Source organism: Pristis pectinata, chromosome 4 (assembly GCF_009764475.1).
Source record: "Pristis pectinata isolate sPriPec2 chromosome 4, sPriPec2.1.pri, whole genome shotgun sequence".
Classification (NCBI taxonomy): Eukaryota; Metazoa; Chordata; class Chondrichthyes; order Rhinopristiformes; family Pristidae; genus Pristis; species Pristis pectinata.
The window spans coordinates 65,397,966-65,416,308 of record NC_067408.1 but is presented as its reverse complement, the minus strand read 5'-3'; the positions used below and the strand labels follow the sequence as shown (position 1 = coordinate 65,416,308).

The window sequence follows — 18,343 nt, the reverse complement described above, 5'->3', positions numbered from 1 at the left end:
ATTAAAAGGATGTCAAAAGAAGAAATCTACTCCTCTGTTAATTCTAACTCAAGGGCAGGACTGAGAAGATTCCAAACCCCTCAAAAGATTTTTCAATATTCAATTAGATTGTGGTTCATCTACATAATAGCACACCAAAGGCTTTGGTTTAATAATCTTTAACAGTTTTGCCTAATAAAAAAAATCAACGTTGTTTCTTTTAAACTGACCAAGCCTCCACTTGATTAAGGGGCTCAAGATTTCTAATGCCAATTCCCAGTGCTAGCCCATTATGGATTTAGCCTGTTATGGTCGGAGTCCCTGGAGGAACCCGTTCTTTCCTATCTACCCAATTAACTGCATTAATTATCACATCAATTACACCAAGCCCTCGTTATTAAGAATATAGCAAAGAAATGCCGTTAGCTCTCAGTTTAGCTGTTTATTTCTTATAACTTAATCTTACGCTAGTTGAGTGCCACCCTGTTCCCATTTCTTAGGGGTTCCAGCACCAAGGTGTTTCTGCTACTGAATTATAACCCATACACTAGGACTAATAATAGAGATGAGAGTGGAAATCCCACCAATGCACCAAAAAATAAATTCATTGTGTTAAATTAATCTGAATATAAATCTACCAGAAAAAAGAATAGAAAATGCTGGAAATAACACTTTTGGTTTTTATTTCTGCTACTTTCACGTTCACCACTTCCAAAATTTTGTGTTTTTATTTCAGATTTCCAGCATCTGCAGTTTATTTTCTTTTTGATTACTGTGTAAAAAGGAAGGAATAAACCAAGTAATTACAAGCCACTTAGCTTTACTCCAGTGGTAGACAAATTACTGGAATCTATTTTATGAGACAGCATAAACTTCATTTTAAAAAGGCACAGATTAATCAGGAACAGTCGGCATGGATTCCTGAAGGAATGGCCGTGTTTGACTAATGATGGATTTTATTTTAAGGAAGTAATAAAGATGACGGCAATGTTTTTGACGCAGTCTACATGGACTTTGGATGCATATTGTAAGTAGACAAGTTTAAAGTCCAAAACAATACTAGAATGTAAATTCATTATAAAGTGTGAATGTATGATAAGGCGAGTAAGAATGTATGCGAGTTTAACAATAGTCATGTATGTCCTTCAAGAGAAATAATCTTAAATACTTCAAGATTTAAGAGGTAAAAGGTCGCTCTTGATTCAGATTCCAGTCTGAACAAGGTTCTTCAAACGCTGCTAGTGGACTTCATCGTATCAAGACTCACACTTCTGTAAACAATTTTTCAGCATTTAAGTAGTTAACAGATCAGAAATCCTGTACTGTTAAATCTTTACGAGCCTGGGAGGTATTTGGTATGCTCAGCAAATAAAAAGGGTTCAGCCTATTCTTTGTCCAATTCCGACCATCTTCGTCTGACATCATCCTATTTGCATGCTTAATACGTTTTGTGCAGCCAATGAAATTTGCATTTGGGAGGAAAGCCAGCGAGGAACGATTTTCACAAAGCTGTGACATATTATCCGTATTCAGTTATTTCGTGCGAGCACTGTAGGGAGTTGAAAAGCCTGTTCCACAGCCAGCAGCAAGGTAGGCTCGCTTCGTGCTCAGAACCTTTGTTGCACAAGTCTGACGATTTTCATTAGCTCCGGCATAATATTCAAGCAAGCTGCCGAGCAACGATGTCATTGAACCTACTGAGCTACTCGGCAAACCAGGATTCATCTTTGTTCTACCTGAACAGTCATCCGATTTTTCAGAACGGGATTTCTTTTGTGTAACTGTATAACCCAGGATAGTACAACAGTGCTCATTTTCCCCCAAAGATTTTGAACCCGGACTGTTTAGCAGAAACTGGTAACCAAGTATTACGGGGACTCGAATGAACCCAATACTGAATGGATAACCGAGAGGCCACTCCGTACATTGAAACACAAGCTCGTCGTAAACCAGGAAAATAAGCAATTTCACAGCACGAATGTGTTCGCCGACGTAACTCAGCTGTAGAATTCACTCGGGGCAAAATCTCCAAAGTGATCCGAAAGAGTCCAATTTTCGCAGGATCAGTATTCACCATGGTAGCCTCCAACACCACTCTTTGTAAGCCTGATGATTCCTTTAAGTATACATTGTACAGCAGCGTATACATCCTGGTATTCGTCGTCGGCCTCGTGTCAAACTGTGTCGCCCTGTATGTTTTGAGGTGTTCCTTAAAATTAAGGAACGAAACCATAACATACATGACAAACCTTGCCGTGTCAGACCTGCTGTTTGTCTTCACGCTGCCATTTCGGATTTTCTACTATGCGACCAGGGACTGGCCTTTTGGGGATTTGTTGTGCAAGGTTTCGGGGACGCTGTTTCTCACCAACATGTACGGGAGTATCCTGTTCCTGACCTGCATCAGCGCCGATCGTTTTCTGGCTATCGTTCACCCTTTTAAATCGAGAATGCTGAGAACGAAGAGAAATGCGATCATTGTGTGCATTGCTGTGTGGCTGACTGTGCTGGCAGGAAGTGTTCCGGCGACTTTCTTGCGAACGACCAGTGAGAAGGCCAATCAGACGAAAACCTGCTTTGAAAACTTTTCCAACGAGATCTGGAAGAACTTCTTGTCAAAGATTGTAATATTCATCGAGATAGTCGGTTTTGTAATCCCGCTGCTGCTAAACCTGTTCTGCTTTTCAATGGTGTTGAGGACTTTACGCCAGCCCATTACTCTTTCCCGCAGTAAATTCAACAAGAAGAAAGTCCTCCGAATGATTGTTGTCCATTTCCTAATTTTTCTCTGCTGCTTTGTGCCGTACAATATAACGCTAGTGATGTATTCGCTGGTGAGGACTGGAGCAGTGAGAAATTGCTCGGTGGTAACTACAGTCAAAACAATGTATCCCATCACACTATGCTTTGCTGTCTCTAACTGCTGCTTTGACCCCATCGTTTATTACTTTACTTCAGAAACCTTTCAGAATTCAATCAAGAGGAAGTCGAAGTCGCTAAGGTTCGACTCGGATTTGGAGACCTTGCACACTGCGGGCTTCCTCACCAATAATCTGCGGACATTAAAATCTAAAACGCTCAGTTTAGATTCGACTGTTTAGTTACCAATTACACATTTGGAGATCTTATCACATTTTATGCAAACAGAATTAATTTTTTTTACGAGAACATGACCTACTATACTTGAAAACTACAGCACTAATTATCACCACCGCCAGTGGGGTGTGGCTAATGGTTCGCTAATACGGTTTTCAGTCCGTGTATATGATTAAAGCTAATGGTTTATGTCGCCCTCCCAGGGAAATTGGCAGGGGAGAGTGTAAAAGGAATGACTTCCGATTCAGTGATGTAATTATCTACACATATATATTCTTTCAATGTTCACATTTAACTCAGTAAAGACCAGGTGAATGACAAGCCTTAAAATAAATACCAGAGGTACAAAGGAACCATTGCCACAGACAATTTAGATCCAAAGTATTGCTTTTACTGAGGGGACTCATTTTTTAAAGATTTCTCCAGTAATGGAATGGACAGGACAGTAATTGTTATTGAAAGGCATATTTTTAAACATTTGTATCTACGTAAAAATAAATTAATGTTCTAACATCTTATTTGGTACATGCTCTGTGAACAGATACAGTGAAACATTGCATTGCAATCTTCTTGGGCACAGCCAGGCAACTAACAAAGACCATCTTCCTAAGAGAATCATTGACAACTGATGACACAGGAGGTCTTTGCTTCATGGTTGTATTATTAATCAAGAGTGATGCAACCTAATCCTCCTCCAGCAGAATCCTGCAAGTCATTGCTCTTAGACACACACACTTATGAATTAGGAGCAGGACTAGGCCACTCTGCCCCTCAAGGCTGAGCTGATTCTAACCCAAGCCCTGCCACCTACATGCGGTAACCCTTTTACTCCCTTGTAATCAAGAATCAATCCACCTGTCTTAGAAATAGTCAAAGATACTGTTTCAGTGCTTGAAGGAGAGCTTCAGACTCGTGAACCTTAAAAAAAAACTGCTTAATCTGATTTAAATGGGTGACTTTTTGAAAAAGTGACTTTTAGTTCTAGCTTCTTCCAAAAGAGGAAACATTCTTTTCTCATTCACTTAGAACCTTCGTCATTTTTATGTTTCAGTCAAGTTATCTCATTCTTCTAAACTCTGGCAGATAAAAGTCTAGTAAATCTCATAAGAGAATCCAGCATTCCAAGTATTAGTCTAACAAACCTCTGAACTGCTTCCAATGCCTTTACATCCATCTTTAAAAAAGATGACCAATACTGAACATAGTACTCCAGGGATATTGCCAAGTATTATTTGATTACTGATATGGGTTTCCACCTCAATCAGCCTTTCAGCCAGCAAGTTCTAGAACCTTACTACTCTCTGGTATTTCAATGAAATATTTTAAGTCCACAGCCTGTTTTTTTTTTAAAACTTCTCAGCCTCAGAAAACAGGTTTTCCTATGTAATCTAGGCCCCTCAATTTTAAATTTTCAATTAAGTCTCCCCTCAGCTGCTTCTGCTTCAAAATAATACTAACTCATCCAATCTTTTCCAATAGCTATAGCTTCCTAGACCAAGCAATATTTAAGTACATATTTGTGGCGTGCTTTCTGGTGCAATTATACTCTTCCTGTAACATGGTAACCAGAACTGCATGGTGTAATCGAGTTGTGGTCTAACTTGAGTCTAGCATAACCCCACTGGTCTTATGTTCTGTGCCTCAGCTAATAATGGAAAGCATCCTGTAAACTTTTCAAACTACACTATCAACCTGTCCTGGTATCTTTAAGGATCTGTGGACATACAGTCCTGTTTTTCCATGCCACTTGATATCCTTTCATTCACCACACTTTTGCTGGCCTTGCTGCTCCTTCCCAAATACAGTACCTCACATTTTTCTGCAATAAGCTCTATTTTTCTGCCAAACTAACCAGACTTGCATGTTCCCTGTAGTTTAAAGCTATCATCTTCACTGCCAACCACACAGTCAATTTCTGGTTCATCTAAAAACTACTTGATCATGCTCCCTACACAATTGCAAATAATTAAATATTAAAAAAAAATTGAGAAGCAAGGAAAAGTAAAACCCCATGTTTAACAGCCTTCCAGATACAAAAACACATGTAAACTCTACCCTTTGCATCCTGTCACTGAGACAGTTTTGGTTCCAATTTATGACTCTCCCTCAGATCTGCTAGGCTTTTACTTTTCTGACTGGCCTGTTCTGTGGGACTGTGTCAAAAGCCTTGCTGAAGTCTACTCAGATTATATCAAATGTATTTCCCTCATCAACCCCTCTAATCTCCTCAAAGGATTCAATCAAGTTAATCAGTCACAACTTTCCCTAAATAAATCCACATGGACTGTCCTGAATCAATCTGTACTTTCTAAATGAAGGTTTGTCGTGTCCTTAAAATGGATTCCAATGACATGCCCATTTACCAAAGTTAAACTAACTGACCCACACTTATTTAGCTTATGTCTTTTTTAGGCTAAGTTACAGCACAAGCAGTCCTTAATCCTCTGGCACCACTCCTGTAATCAGAGGACACTGAACATAATCAAGATCCTCCATAATTTCCTCTCTTGCTTCTCTTAACAGCCTGGGATACATTTCATCCAAACCTAACCATAAGACACAGGTGCAGAATTAGGCCATTCGACCCATCAAGTCTGCTCTGCCATTCGATCATGGCTGATTTATTTTAACCTCTCAACCCCATTCTCCTGCCTTCTCCCTGTAATCTTTGTTGCCCTTACTAATCAAGAACCTATCAACCTCTGCTTTAAATATACCCAATGACTTGGCCTCCACAGCTATTTGTGGCAATGAATTCTACAAATTCGCCACCCTCTAGCTAAAGAAATTCCTTCTCATCTCTAACGATTATCCATTTTCAAAGATGAAAAGCTTCTCTTTTAATATGTTATCCCACCCAATATTTCATATTCATTTACCTTGAGTACATCACTGGCATCATCCACCTCTTTTATGAAGAAAGCGACAAAGTATTGCTTAAGAACCATGCCTACATCATCTGCCTCCAAACACAGGATACTTTATTGGTCTGTAATAAGCCCTGTTCTTGACTTGGTTGTCCCCTTTATGTAATCATTAAGCATCTTTGGATTCTCATTCTTAGAAAATCCTCTCTTTGCTTTCCTAATTCCCTTTTAACATCACCCATGTTTTTAGATGCTTCCATGCTGTATTAAGCTTTCATTGTCTGAAATCAGTTTTCCCCTTTTTGCCTTTTGCACATTGTCATCTAAAAGCCAATCCCATGTTACATTTTGTGGGAATATTAAATGCCTTCCAATGGTCCAAGACTGATTTACTTTCACTAGCCTTTACTTTTATTTTACCTTCATAATTTTTCAGTTCAAGCCCAACTGAATTATTATCACTGCCATAAAAATGCCCTTCCACTTGCCTGGCTTCAAATCCTAAAACTAAAGCCAGAACTTGCCCCCTTCATTTTGGGCTTGCAATATATTAGTTAAAAGAAATGTCATCCTCACAGCAATTCAAGAATTCTGTACCTTCTTAGCTTTTGCACTGCCTGTATTCTAGGTAATATTAGGACAATTGAAATCTCCCTCTATTATAGCCCTTGTTATGAGTGTTTTTGCACATCAGAAATTAGATTACTTATTTGCATTACCATCTTCTTCAGGCTGTTTGGACATCCACAGTACATTCCCAACAATGTGCTCGCCCTTTTTTGTTCTTTACTTCAACCCATTTAGTTTCATATGACGATCGTTCTAATACAGCATTTCTCACAACTGAGATAGTTTATTGCCACCCCTTGTTTTTTAAAAAAACCCTCTCATCTGACAGCCCTGCAAATAGGAATATTTAGCTTCTAATCTTGACCCACTTCAAGCTATGTTTCCAGATTAGTTATAATAATATACTTACATGTGTTACTCGTATGCCTTATTCACTATAATACTTGCATTTAGGTATATACTATTTAGCACAGCCAGACTCCTTGTGTATTTTTAGCCTTAGTTTTCTCTGCCTTTCAAATTGCAGCTTTCCACTGTAAATTACTCTCAATTGCATCTCACAGCCAAAAGAAAACAATTTCAAGAACAGCTTTTTATAAAGAAAGCTACAGTGGCTTAATTGTTTAACATTATCATCCTTATTACAAGCCATCTCTGAGTGAAGAACACCCGACCAGTGTCAACTCCTACACACAAATGAGCTCCTACAAACATTATTAAATTCAAAAGTCCGACATAGGTACATATCTTCAATACGACAAAATCAACTTCTGACATTTGTAAAAACAGAATCTGTTCGTTATTCGGGGAGACCTGTACAAGTACAGTCCAAAGTTCAAAATCTTATTTTCTTTGAAATGCCTTAGCTTACATTATAAATGAATTAGGTTATTAGATTTAATCTTAAATAGATCAAACACAAATGGTTCCTTCAGGTTTTCATTTAGAATAAGCCACATATACATACACTTGGATGTATATGTGGCTTATTCTAAATGAAAACCTGAAGGAACCATTTGTGTTTGATCTATTTAACATTTTATACCTGAATTTTCTTACAAAGTAGTCTTACTAAAATCAGCAACAGATTTTCTTTACGATCCAATTAGAGGAAAAACAAGACATCTGAGGTCAACTCAAGACTTCATCAACATCTCGCCAATAACCTGTGCACTAAAATCATCAGCAACAATGCAAACATCTGACATTTTCTTCCCAGGTAGTTATACAAAAGCCTAAGGGTAAATGATTGTCACACACTCCTGCCTCCTGGTGACAAAAACAACATTATGTATCCCTACCCTCCCTCAGAAGGGCAAGTTTATTTAGAAAGTTGAGCAATTTGGACAGATATCAGCATCTAAATTAATAAATTAACACCTAGGAACATTTATATTACTAAAGGGTGTTTTGGAGAGGAAACAATGTTTCTACAGGCACAATCTATAGACCAGTGTTTTACTTTGTTTTGTCTGACAGGGTGAGGCCATGGTTGCCATGGTGATAAGATATCTGGCCTCACCTATTCAGTGAATTAACCAGAAAACTTCTTCAACAGCTTATCACCATTAAAATCTTGATTTCATCCCATCAGGTATATTCCTTTTATCCTATCCATCTCTCTCCCCTATCCTCGGCAACTTTAATCAACTTGTTTTCTCTTTCCCAGTTATTGTCATACAGCATGGAAACAAGCCCTTCAGCCGAACTCGTCCATACCAACCAAGATGTCTATCTCAGTTAGTCTCACTTGCTTGCGTTTGGCCCACATCTCTTCAAACCTTTCTTATCCACGTACCTGTCTAAATGTCTTTTAAACATTGTAATTGTACCTGCCTCTACCACGTCTTCTGGCAGCTCATTCCATATTCCAAACACCCTCTGCATGAAAAAGTTGCTCCTCAGGTCCCTTTTAAGTCTTTCCCTTTTCACCTTAAATCAGTAGTTTTAGACTCCACTACCCTGGGAAAAAGACTGACAATCTATCTTACCTACACCCCTCATGATTTTATATACCTCTATAAAGGTTACCTTCAGCCACCAAAGCTCCAGGGAAAAAAGTCCCAGCATATTCTTCTAATTCGAGCCCTACAGTCCTGGTAACATCTGCATAAAAAATTTCTGCAACCTTTCCAGCTTAATGACATACTTCCTATCACTTGGCGACCAGAACTGAGCACGATACTCCAAGCGTGGTGTCACCAACAACTTGTACAGTTGCAACATGATGTCCCAACTTCTGTACTCAGTGCCCTGACTGATGAAGGCAAGCATGCCAAACGTCTTCTTCACCACCCTGTCTACCAGTGTTGCCACGTTCAGGAAACTACGTACCTCTACCTCTCGGTTTCTCTGTTCTATAGCTCTCTCCAGGGCTCTACCATTTACTGTGCAAGTCCTATCCTGGTTCAACATACCAAAATGTAACACCTCACACGTGTCCAAGTTAAATTCCATCTGCTAGTTCATCTAGATCCTGTTGTAATATTAGAGAACCTTCTTCACTGTCCACTACACCACCAATTTTGGTGTCTGACAAAGGGTCTTTGACCTGAAATATTTACTCTGTTGCTGCCTGATCTGTTGAATGTTTCCAATATTTTGTGTTTTTATTTCAGATATTCAGAATTTGATTTTTTTTTAAACTTTCATATCTTTCCTGAATGCAGATTAGGTTTAATCAGAGTTCTCTATATCATCTTCTCATCTGTGTTCCACATTTACCATTCTCAATTATTTTTGGTTCTTCCCTGCCAACTTTTGGTTTTTTCTAAATGTCACTGTTCATCCACAGTTCCTAGCTCTTCATCATTCACAAAATACTTTTGTTTAAAAAAAATACGGTGGATCACCTCACATTTTCCAACACACACCCAACATCTTCTGCCTGTTTCATGTCTACCAATGTCCTTTATGTTTCCAAAGCCAAAATATATACTTTACAATGAGCAAATGAGGTATGTGCTTTTGATTCCTTTTTCATGTCCTACTGATTTGAGTACATATTTATATCTCCTACTTCCTAATCAATTCCCTCTCCAAGCCAATAAGGTTACTTTTAATTTCACAAGCTCCTATGTTTGTTTATGGTTTCTTATAAGGAACCTTATCAAATGCCTTCTGGAATTCTGTATCAATAATATAGGCACAGAACCTACTAACCTGTCTGTCACCTCCACAAAAGATCCAACCAGACAATCCTTAAATTTATGCTCACTGTTGATATTTGACCAAATATACAATCACTGTTCCCAAAAATAGATGTTACTAACTTTCCCATAACTGCAGATAGACTAATAGGCCTATAATTTTACAGTTCACCTCCACTGCTTTAATATTGAGAAACAGTGGCAATTTTCCAAAACAAGAGGACAATTCCTGAATGAAATGCTTTGGAACGTCATGACATGGAAAAAATATCTATTTTATTTACTTGTAATACACCAGGGTGCAAGTCATCAAGTATTGAGATTTGCCCATCTGTAGTGTTAGTTAAACATCTCTATTATCTGTAATTAGATCCTATCTTTGTTATTTTTCTTACTGTACTTCTCTGGCATATTTTCATCTACTGTTATTATTTTTATTCATTTTTAACAGGATACAGGCATCACTGCCAAGGCCAGCATTTATTGTCTTCAATGTGCAGTGAACCTCTTTGAACCACTGCAGTGCTTCTGCAGGAGTACCATCTCCAATACTTATTTTTTCCAAATGACTATCCTTTTTCCTCTGGTACAATCCCTTTCCTTTTATAACTGAGGACACCTCCAATACCCTCCACCAGTTTCACTGTTTCCAATTTCCTGGTCCCAACAGGTTAACCTTCATCATGGACATTCAGTTTCTTTACACTTCCATCCCACATCAGGATGATCTGAGGACCCTCCACTTCTTCCCAGAGCAGAGGCCCAACCCGTTCCACCACCACCACCCCTCCCCCAACATACTCATTCTCCTGGCTGAACTTGTTCTCACATTGAACAAATTCTCCTTTAACTCCACGTCACTTCCTCCAGACTCAAAGGTTGTAGCTATGGGCCCAAGCTATGGCTGTCTTTTTGTGGAATATATAGAACAGTCTTTATTTCAATCCTACATGAGTCCACTCCCTCAGCTCTTTCTCTAGTACATTGATGACAGCATTGGTGCTGCCTTCTGTACTCATGCAGAAGTCATCAATTTCATTACCTTTGCTGCCAATTTCTACCCTGACCTCACCTTCACATGGTCAATCCCTGACTCTTCCCTTCCTTTTCTGGATCTCTCAGTCTCAGCTGCCAAGATCCACCACAAGTCTGTCAACTCCCACAGCTTTCTCAACTACCCTTCGTCCTACCCTTCTGCCTGTAAGGACTCTATTCCATTCTCCCAGTTCCTCCGTCTCCATCCTATTTGCTCCAATGTTGGGACTTTCTGTATAGATGTCTGAGATGTTTTCTTTCTGCCTGAGCTATGGCTTCCCCTGTACCATTGTTAACAAAAGTTCTTGACCACATCTCATTCATTTCCAGTGTCTTTGTTTTCACCTCCTCTCCTCCAGGATAGAACAAAGGTCGAGCTTCCCTGGTCCTCACCTTCTATGCCATCAGCCTCCACGTTCAACAGATCACTCTCCATGATTTCCGCCACCTTCAAATAGATTCCACCATGAGGCACACGTTCCGCTCTCTTCCCTTTCCAGCATTTTGCATGGACCATTCCCTTTGTGACTCCCCAGTCTTCTCTTCCATTCCCACCAACTACCCCCCTCCCCCCTTATGGCACTTTCCCTTGCAACTGCAGATGATGCAACACTTGTTCTTTCATCTCTTCCCTTCTCACCATCCAGGAACCAAACAGTTTTTCCAGGTGAAGCAGTAAATTACTTGCACTTCCATTCAGTGTTCACAAACCAAATCAGGTTGGGTGACCACATGGCACACTAGTCTGGAAGGTTAGATTGCAGGGGATCCAGGGGGAGATAGCAGATTGGATTCAGGATTGGCTCAATGTAGGAAGCAGAGGGTGATGGGTCAAGGGTTTGTTTCTCGGACTGGAGGCCTGTGTCTAGTAGTGTGCCTGCCACAGGGGTTGGTGCTGGGACCTTTGTTGTTTGTAATTTATATAAACAATTTGGATGTGAACGTACAAGGCATTGTTAGTAAGTTTGCGGATGATACTAAAATAGGTGGTGTTGCAGATAGTGTAGACGGTTATGAATAATTACAGGGGGATCTTGATCAGCTAGGTATGTGGGCTGAGGATTGGCAAATGGTTTTCAATCCAGATAGATTTGAGGTATTGCATTTTGGGAGATCAAACCATATACAGTGAATAGTAGGGCGCTGGGGAGCGTTATGGAACAGAACGACCTAGAAGTGCATAGTTCACTGAATGTAGCATCACAGGTAGATAGGAAGATATTTCGCATGCTGGTCTTCGTTAGTCAGGGCATTGAGTATAGGAGTTGGGAAATTATGTTGCAGTTATACAAGATGTTGGTGAGGCCATACTTGGAGTATTGTGTACAGTTTTGGTCACCATGTTATAGGAAAGATGTAATTGAACTGGAAAGAGTGCCAAAAAGATTTACCAGGATGTTGCCTGGACTTGGAAGTCTGGATTACAAGGAGAGGTTGTGTTGACTTGGGTTTTATTCTCTGAAATGTAAGAGATTGAGGGGTGACCTGATAGAGGTATACAAGATCATGAGGGACATAGACAGGGTGAAAGTCTTTTTCCCAGGGATGGGGGTGCTACAAAACAAGATGCCATAGGTTTAAGACCGGAGGAGAGAGATTTAAAAGGGACATCTGGGGCACCTTCTTCACACAGAGGGTAGTGAGTATTTGGAACAATCTGCCAGAAATAGTGGTTGAGGCAGGCACATAAGCAACATTTAAATGTCATCTGGATAAGTACATGGATAGGAGAGACCTAGAGGGCTATGGGTCAAGCACAGCCAGATGGGACTAGCTCGCTGGGCAACACATGGACCAGTTGGGCCAAAGGGCCTGTTTCCATGCTGTATGACTGTCTGATCTGCATTCAGTCTCTGGGGGTGACCCCAAACTTTCCATTGCCTGCCATTTTAATTTTCCATCCCACTCTGATATCAGTCTGTGGCCTCTGCACTCTTATAATGAGGCACAATGCAAGTTTGAGGAGCAGCATCTCATCTTCCATCTGGGCCCGTTACAGCCCACTGAGCTTAATATTAAATTAAATAATTCCACATAACTTGATTTCTTTGTCTGTATCAGTTGCCCATGTGTGATATTGGCTCAGCTTGTTTGGTTCCCACAAACTTTTTCTTTTCTTCCCCCCCCCTCTGGGTATGGAGGACATGCCTAACTTGACCTGCCAGACATGTCTTCCTGTTCTGCATTTTGCAACTCCTATATTCTTTTGTCTAATTTCTCACTCTCCAACTCTCCCATTCACTTACAGTGTTACCCCATCAGGGACATATTCTTCCCCCCCACCCCCACAGCTTAACAAGCTTCTTTTGTCTTCCCAGTTCTGACAAAGGGGCTTCGACCTGAAACCTGTTTTTCTTCCCACATATACAGCCTGACCAGCTGAGTAATTCCAGCATTTTCTGTTTTTAGTTTAGATTCCTAGCATCTGCAGTGTCTCTCTGCCCCCCCACCCCCGAGTTTCAGCAATAGAGCAACCAATATGTACACAACAAGCTTCCATTAAAACCAATGAGATAATGATCAGATAACTTAGTTATGTTAAAGGTGAAGGGTAATTTATGACTGAGACAATGTGATGAAGTTCACTGATGGTCTTCAAAATAATGCTGTGATCTCTTACGTTCATCTCTAAGAGTAGATGAGTTTCAGTTTAAGATAAAGATAAGATTTATTAGTCACATGTACATTACAACACACAGAGAAATGCATCTTTTTTGCATAGTGTTCTGGGGCAGCCCGCAAGTATTGCCATGCTTCTGGCGCCAGCATAGCATGCCCACAACTTCCTAACCTGTACGTCTTTGGAACATGGGAAGAAACCGGGGCACCCGGAGGAAACCCATGCAGTCACGGGGAGAATGTACAAACTCCTTACAGATAGCAGCCGGAATTGAACCTGGGTCGCTGGTGCAGTAATAGCGTTACACTAACTGCTACACTACCATGCACCTTAGAGTTCAACTCCAATTATGTGGCACTCGCTATATCTTACACTGGAGTGTCAGCCTAAATTTTTGTGCTAGACTGAGAACATAGAACAGTGCAGCACAGGAACAGGCCTTTCAGCCCACAATATTGTGCTGAACTAATTAAACTAGTAATAACACGTCTAACTAAACTAATCCCTTCTGTCTACACAATGTTCATATCCCTCCATTCTCTGCACACTCATGTGCCTATCTAAATGCCTTTTAAGTGCCTGTGTCACCACTGGCAGCAAATTCCAGGTACCCACCACTCTGTAAGAAAAAAACTTGCTCCGCACACCACCTTTGAATTTACGCCTTCTCACCCTAAATGCATGGTCTCTATTAGAAGACATTTCAACCCTGGGAAAAGATACCGGCAGTCTACCTGATCTATGCCTTTCATAAGCTTATAAACTTCTATCAGGTCTCCCCTCAGCCTCTGCTGCTCCAGAAATACATCCCAAGTTTGTCCAACCTCTCCCTAGAGCAGATGCCCTCTGATCCAGGCAGCATGTTGGTAAACCTCTCCTGAGCTCTTTCCAAAGCTTCTATATCCTTGCTATAATGGGGTGACCAGAATTGAATGCAATACTCCAGATCACTTGAACCCACAATCTGACTCAGAGTTGAGAATCCTACCCACCGAGCCAAATAACACTAACATCATCGAAAGAAAGTAGTTTCCTATGCCCAGTCATCTTCAGTTGCTTTTTCAAGTGGATCAAGATGTAAACTGCTGCACATAGGCATAGATTACTTTATTTTCGGAGGAATTGCAAAGGCTCTGGTATGTTGCACAATCAGCAAACATCTTCATTTCTGACCTTACGAAGGAAGGATAGTCATTGATGAAGTAACTTGAGGCGACTGGGCCTAGGACTCTACTCTGAGAATCTCCTGCAGTGACGTCCTCAGGCTGGAATAATTGACCTCTAACAGTTATAACCATCAGGCTTTTGTGAGGTCAAAGGAGGCCACATACAGTGCTTAAAGCTGCCCTCCTACATTTTTCCTGAATTTGTCAGGCAGTGAGCATCATGTTTATTGTCTCTTTTAAATGGCAGAATCCAAATTGCAACACTGGGAGGAACTCTTTGGCCACTGGGAGGTGGTAGTTGATGCTTCTTGAATGATCTTTTGTGTGATAGACAACAGGGCGGGGGTCTTGTCTGTAATTACCACAATTAGACATTTTATTTCTTGAAAATAACAACAATTACGGTGTCTCTAAGCTTGCCAGCATATTCTCCTCTCTGTCATGAATTTGCATCTGAAGTATGTTACTAAAATACCATCAGTATATCTCCTGTCCCACCCAAGACCCAAACACCCCTGACACACAACCATTAAAGATGCCTACCCAGCCACCCCCTGCCTGCACTTTGGTAAATCAGACCACCAGGCTGTCCTCCTTCTCCCTGCATACAAACAGAAGCTGAAACAGGAGGATCTAGTACTGAAAGTTGTACAGTGCTGGTCTGAGGAAATAGATGAGCTTCTATGCGACGGCTTTGAGTCGATAGACTGGTCCATGTTCAAAGACTCAGCTGCCAGTCTAGATAAGTATGTCACCTCTGTCACGGACTTCATCAGCTAGCATGTCGAGGACTGTGTACCAAAGAGGACAATCTGGGTGTTCCCAAACCGGAAACCATGGATGAACCGGGAGTTCCACTCCCTACTGAAGTTGAGGACTGTGGCGTTCAAATCAAGTGACCCTGACCTATATAAGAAATCGAGATACAACCTCCGTAAAGCTACCAGGGATGCCAAGAGACAACACCAGTCCCAGATCAGCCGTCAGTTATGTCAGGGCTTACATGCTATAACGGGCTACAAAACAAAGTCAGGCAGCATCACCGACAGCAGTGTATCCCTTCCTGATGAGCTCAATGCCTTCTATGCACATTTTGAACAGAAGGGGATTAGAATGTCACCACCCACCCCGACACCCTCCAATGCACCTGAACTCACAGTCACCTCTGTGGACGCATGATCAGTCTTCCAGAGAGTGAACCTGCAGAAAGCATCTGGCTGGGATGGCATCCCTGGCTGCGTCCTTAGATCCTGCACAGATCAGCTGGCAGGGGTATTTGCAGACATTTTTAACCTCTCCCCACTTCAATCTAAGGTTCCCACGTGGTTTAAGAAAGTCACTATCACCCCGGTTCTAAAGAGAAAAAACATAACGTGCCTTAATGACTACTGCCCAGTGGTTCTGACATCCACCATCATAAAGTGCTTCGAGAGGCTGATCATGGCATACATTAACTCCAGCCTCCCAGACAACCTTGATTCACTGCAATTCACCTACTACCGAAACAGGTCTACAGTGACGCCATCTCCCTGGCCCTACACTCATCTCTGGAGCATCTGGATAGTAAAGACACCTATATTAGACTATTGTTTATTGACTACAGCTCCACCTTCAATACTATAATTCCAAGCAAACTCATCTCCAAACTCTGAGACCTGGGACTCAACACCTCCCTTTGCAACTGGATCCTTGACTTCCTGACCAACAGACCACAATCAGTAAAGAAAGGCAGCAACACCTCCACCACAATTATTCTCAACACTGGTGCCCAAGGCTGCATCTTCAGCCCCCTACTCTACTCCCTATACACTCACGAAGGCGTAGCCAGATTCTGCTCTAACTCCATTTACAAATTCACAGATGATGCCACCATAGTGGGCCATATCTCAACTAATAATGATTCAGAGTACAGGAAGGAGATAGAAAGTTTAGTGACATGGTGTCATGGCAACAACCTTTTCCTCAATGTCAGTAAAACAAGAGAGCTGGTCATTGACTTCAGGAAGGGGGGTGGTGCACATGCTCCTGTCTACATCAACAGTGCTGAGGTTGAGAGGGTTGAGAGCTTTAAGTTTCTAGGCGTGAACATCACCAATTGCCTGTTCTGGTCCAACTACATAGATGCCACGGCCAAGAAAACTCACCAGCATCTTTACTTCCTCAGCGGTCTAAAAAAATGTTGCATGTCCCCTTTGACCCTCACCAATTTCTATCAATGCACCATAGAAAGCATCCTATCTGGATTCACCCAGGCTTGGTAAGGCAGCTGCTCTGCCTGGGACTGCAAGAAAATGTAGAGAGTTTTGGACACAGCACATCACGGAAACCAGCTTCCCCTCCATGGATTCTGTCTATACTTCTCGCTGCTTCCATAAAGCAGCCAGCATAATCAAAGACCCCACTCAGCCTGGACATTCTCTATTCTCCCCTCTACCATCGAGCAGAATACACAAAAGCCTGAAAGCATGTACCACCAGGCTCAAGGACAGCTTCTATTCCACTGTTATAAGACTATTGAATGGTTCCCTAGTGCAATAAGATGGATTCTTGAGCTCACAATCTATCTTGTTATGACCTTGCACCTTATTGTCTACCTGCATTGCACTTTCTCTGTAACTGTAATACTTTATTCTGCATTCTGTTATTGTTTTACCTCATACTACCTCAATGCACCGTGTAATGAATTGATCTGTATGATCAGTATGCAAGACAAGTTTTTCCACATTATAAACCAATTTTCCAAATTTACCTAGTACTTCTCCACCATGACCTAATCAAAATGAAGGCAATGGGGATCAGGAGGGAAAAGAGATTGTTAGATAAGCATATGGAGGAATTTAAAATAGGGGAATATGTGGGAGGAAGGGGTTAGATAGTCTTAGGCGTGGTTTAAATGTCGGCACAACATAGTGGGCTGAAGGGCCTGTATTGTGCTGTATTGTTCTATGGTTCTATGGAATATTGGCATTGGCTGGAATTGTGCAAAATGTATAAATTGTGCTGTTGAAAGCAAAATAGTGCAACCCCTGGAAATCACTGCAGATTTCCCTTTGGCGTAGTGTGTCCCATGCTGAATCATAGAACACAGAACAAATTAAACTAGTAATTAAACACCTAACTAAACTAATCCCTTCTAATCCCACGATGTCCATATCCCTTCATTCTCTGCACATTCACGTGCCTACCCAAGAGCCTCTTAAATGCCTCTATCGCATTTGCCTCCATTACCACCCCTTGCAGCGCATTCCAGGCACCCACCACACTGTGTAAAAGACTTGCCCCACACATCTTGCTTGAACTTACCCCTCTCAATTTAAATGCATGCCCTCTAGTATTAGACATTTCAACCCTGGGAAAAAGATACTGGCTGTCTACTCTATATATGCCTCTCATAATCTTATAAACTTCCATCAGATCTCCCCTCATGTCAACTGCCTTAAGAGTTTCTCTGCTTCATAAGGTCATATATTCTCTGATGATAGTATAGAGCATAGTTGCACATGCATTTTCACAGATAATGAAGCAGTCCATCCTACAGGACCTGGCCAGCCAGCACCCACACTTGGGTTGTTAAGTCTCAATAACATTAGTGCCACATAAATATCAGATAATGACCAGCTCCAATCACATCCCCTTGATGTTACCACAGCTGACCTTCCACTATCAACGTCTTTGGGGTCTTTACTAACCAGAAACTTAAACAGCCAGGTATAAAGAACAGGGCATTTTGCAACAACTGACTCTCCAAAGCTATTCCACCATCAACAAGGCACAGGTCAGGAATGTGATGAAATAATTCCTACTACCAAAATAAGTAGAACTTCAACCACACATCAAAAACTTGACACATTCATGACAAAA

The 18,343-nt window shown here is 41.1% G+C and overlaps 2 protein-coding genes across 2 annotated transcripts in view; one reads left to right on the top strand and one right to left on the bottom strand.

Moving 5' to 3' along the window:
- rb1 (retinoblastoma 1) overlaps positions 1–18,343 on the bottom strand; it is a 196,322-nt gene that overhangs the window by 76,239 nt on the left and 101,740 nt on the right.
- Positions 648–3,594, top strand: LOC127569884 (lysophosphatidic acid receptor 6-like). The gene has a single exon (XM_052014888.1). It carries the CDS (start codon positions 2,055–2,057, stop codon positions 3,078–3,080), a length of 1,026 nt encoding a protein of 341 aa, XP_051870848.1. The 5' UTR covers positions 648–2,054; the 3' UTR covers positions 3,081–3,594.

Excerpts from the sequence above, each read along its gene's own strand:
- LOC127569884 (XM_052014888.1), top strand. The coding sequence starts at position 2,055 with ATGGTAGCCTCCAACACCACTCTTTGTAAGCCTGATGATTCCTTTAAG.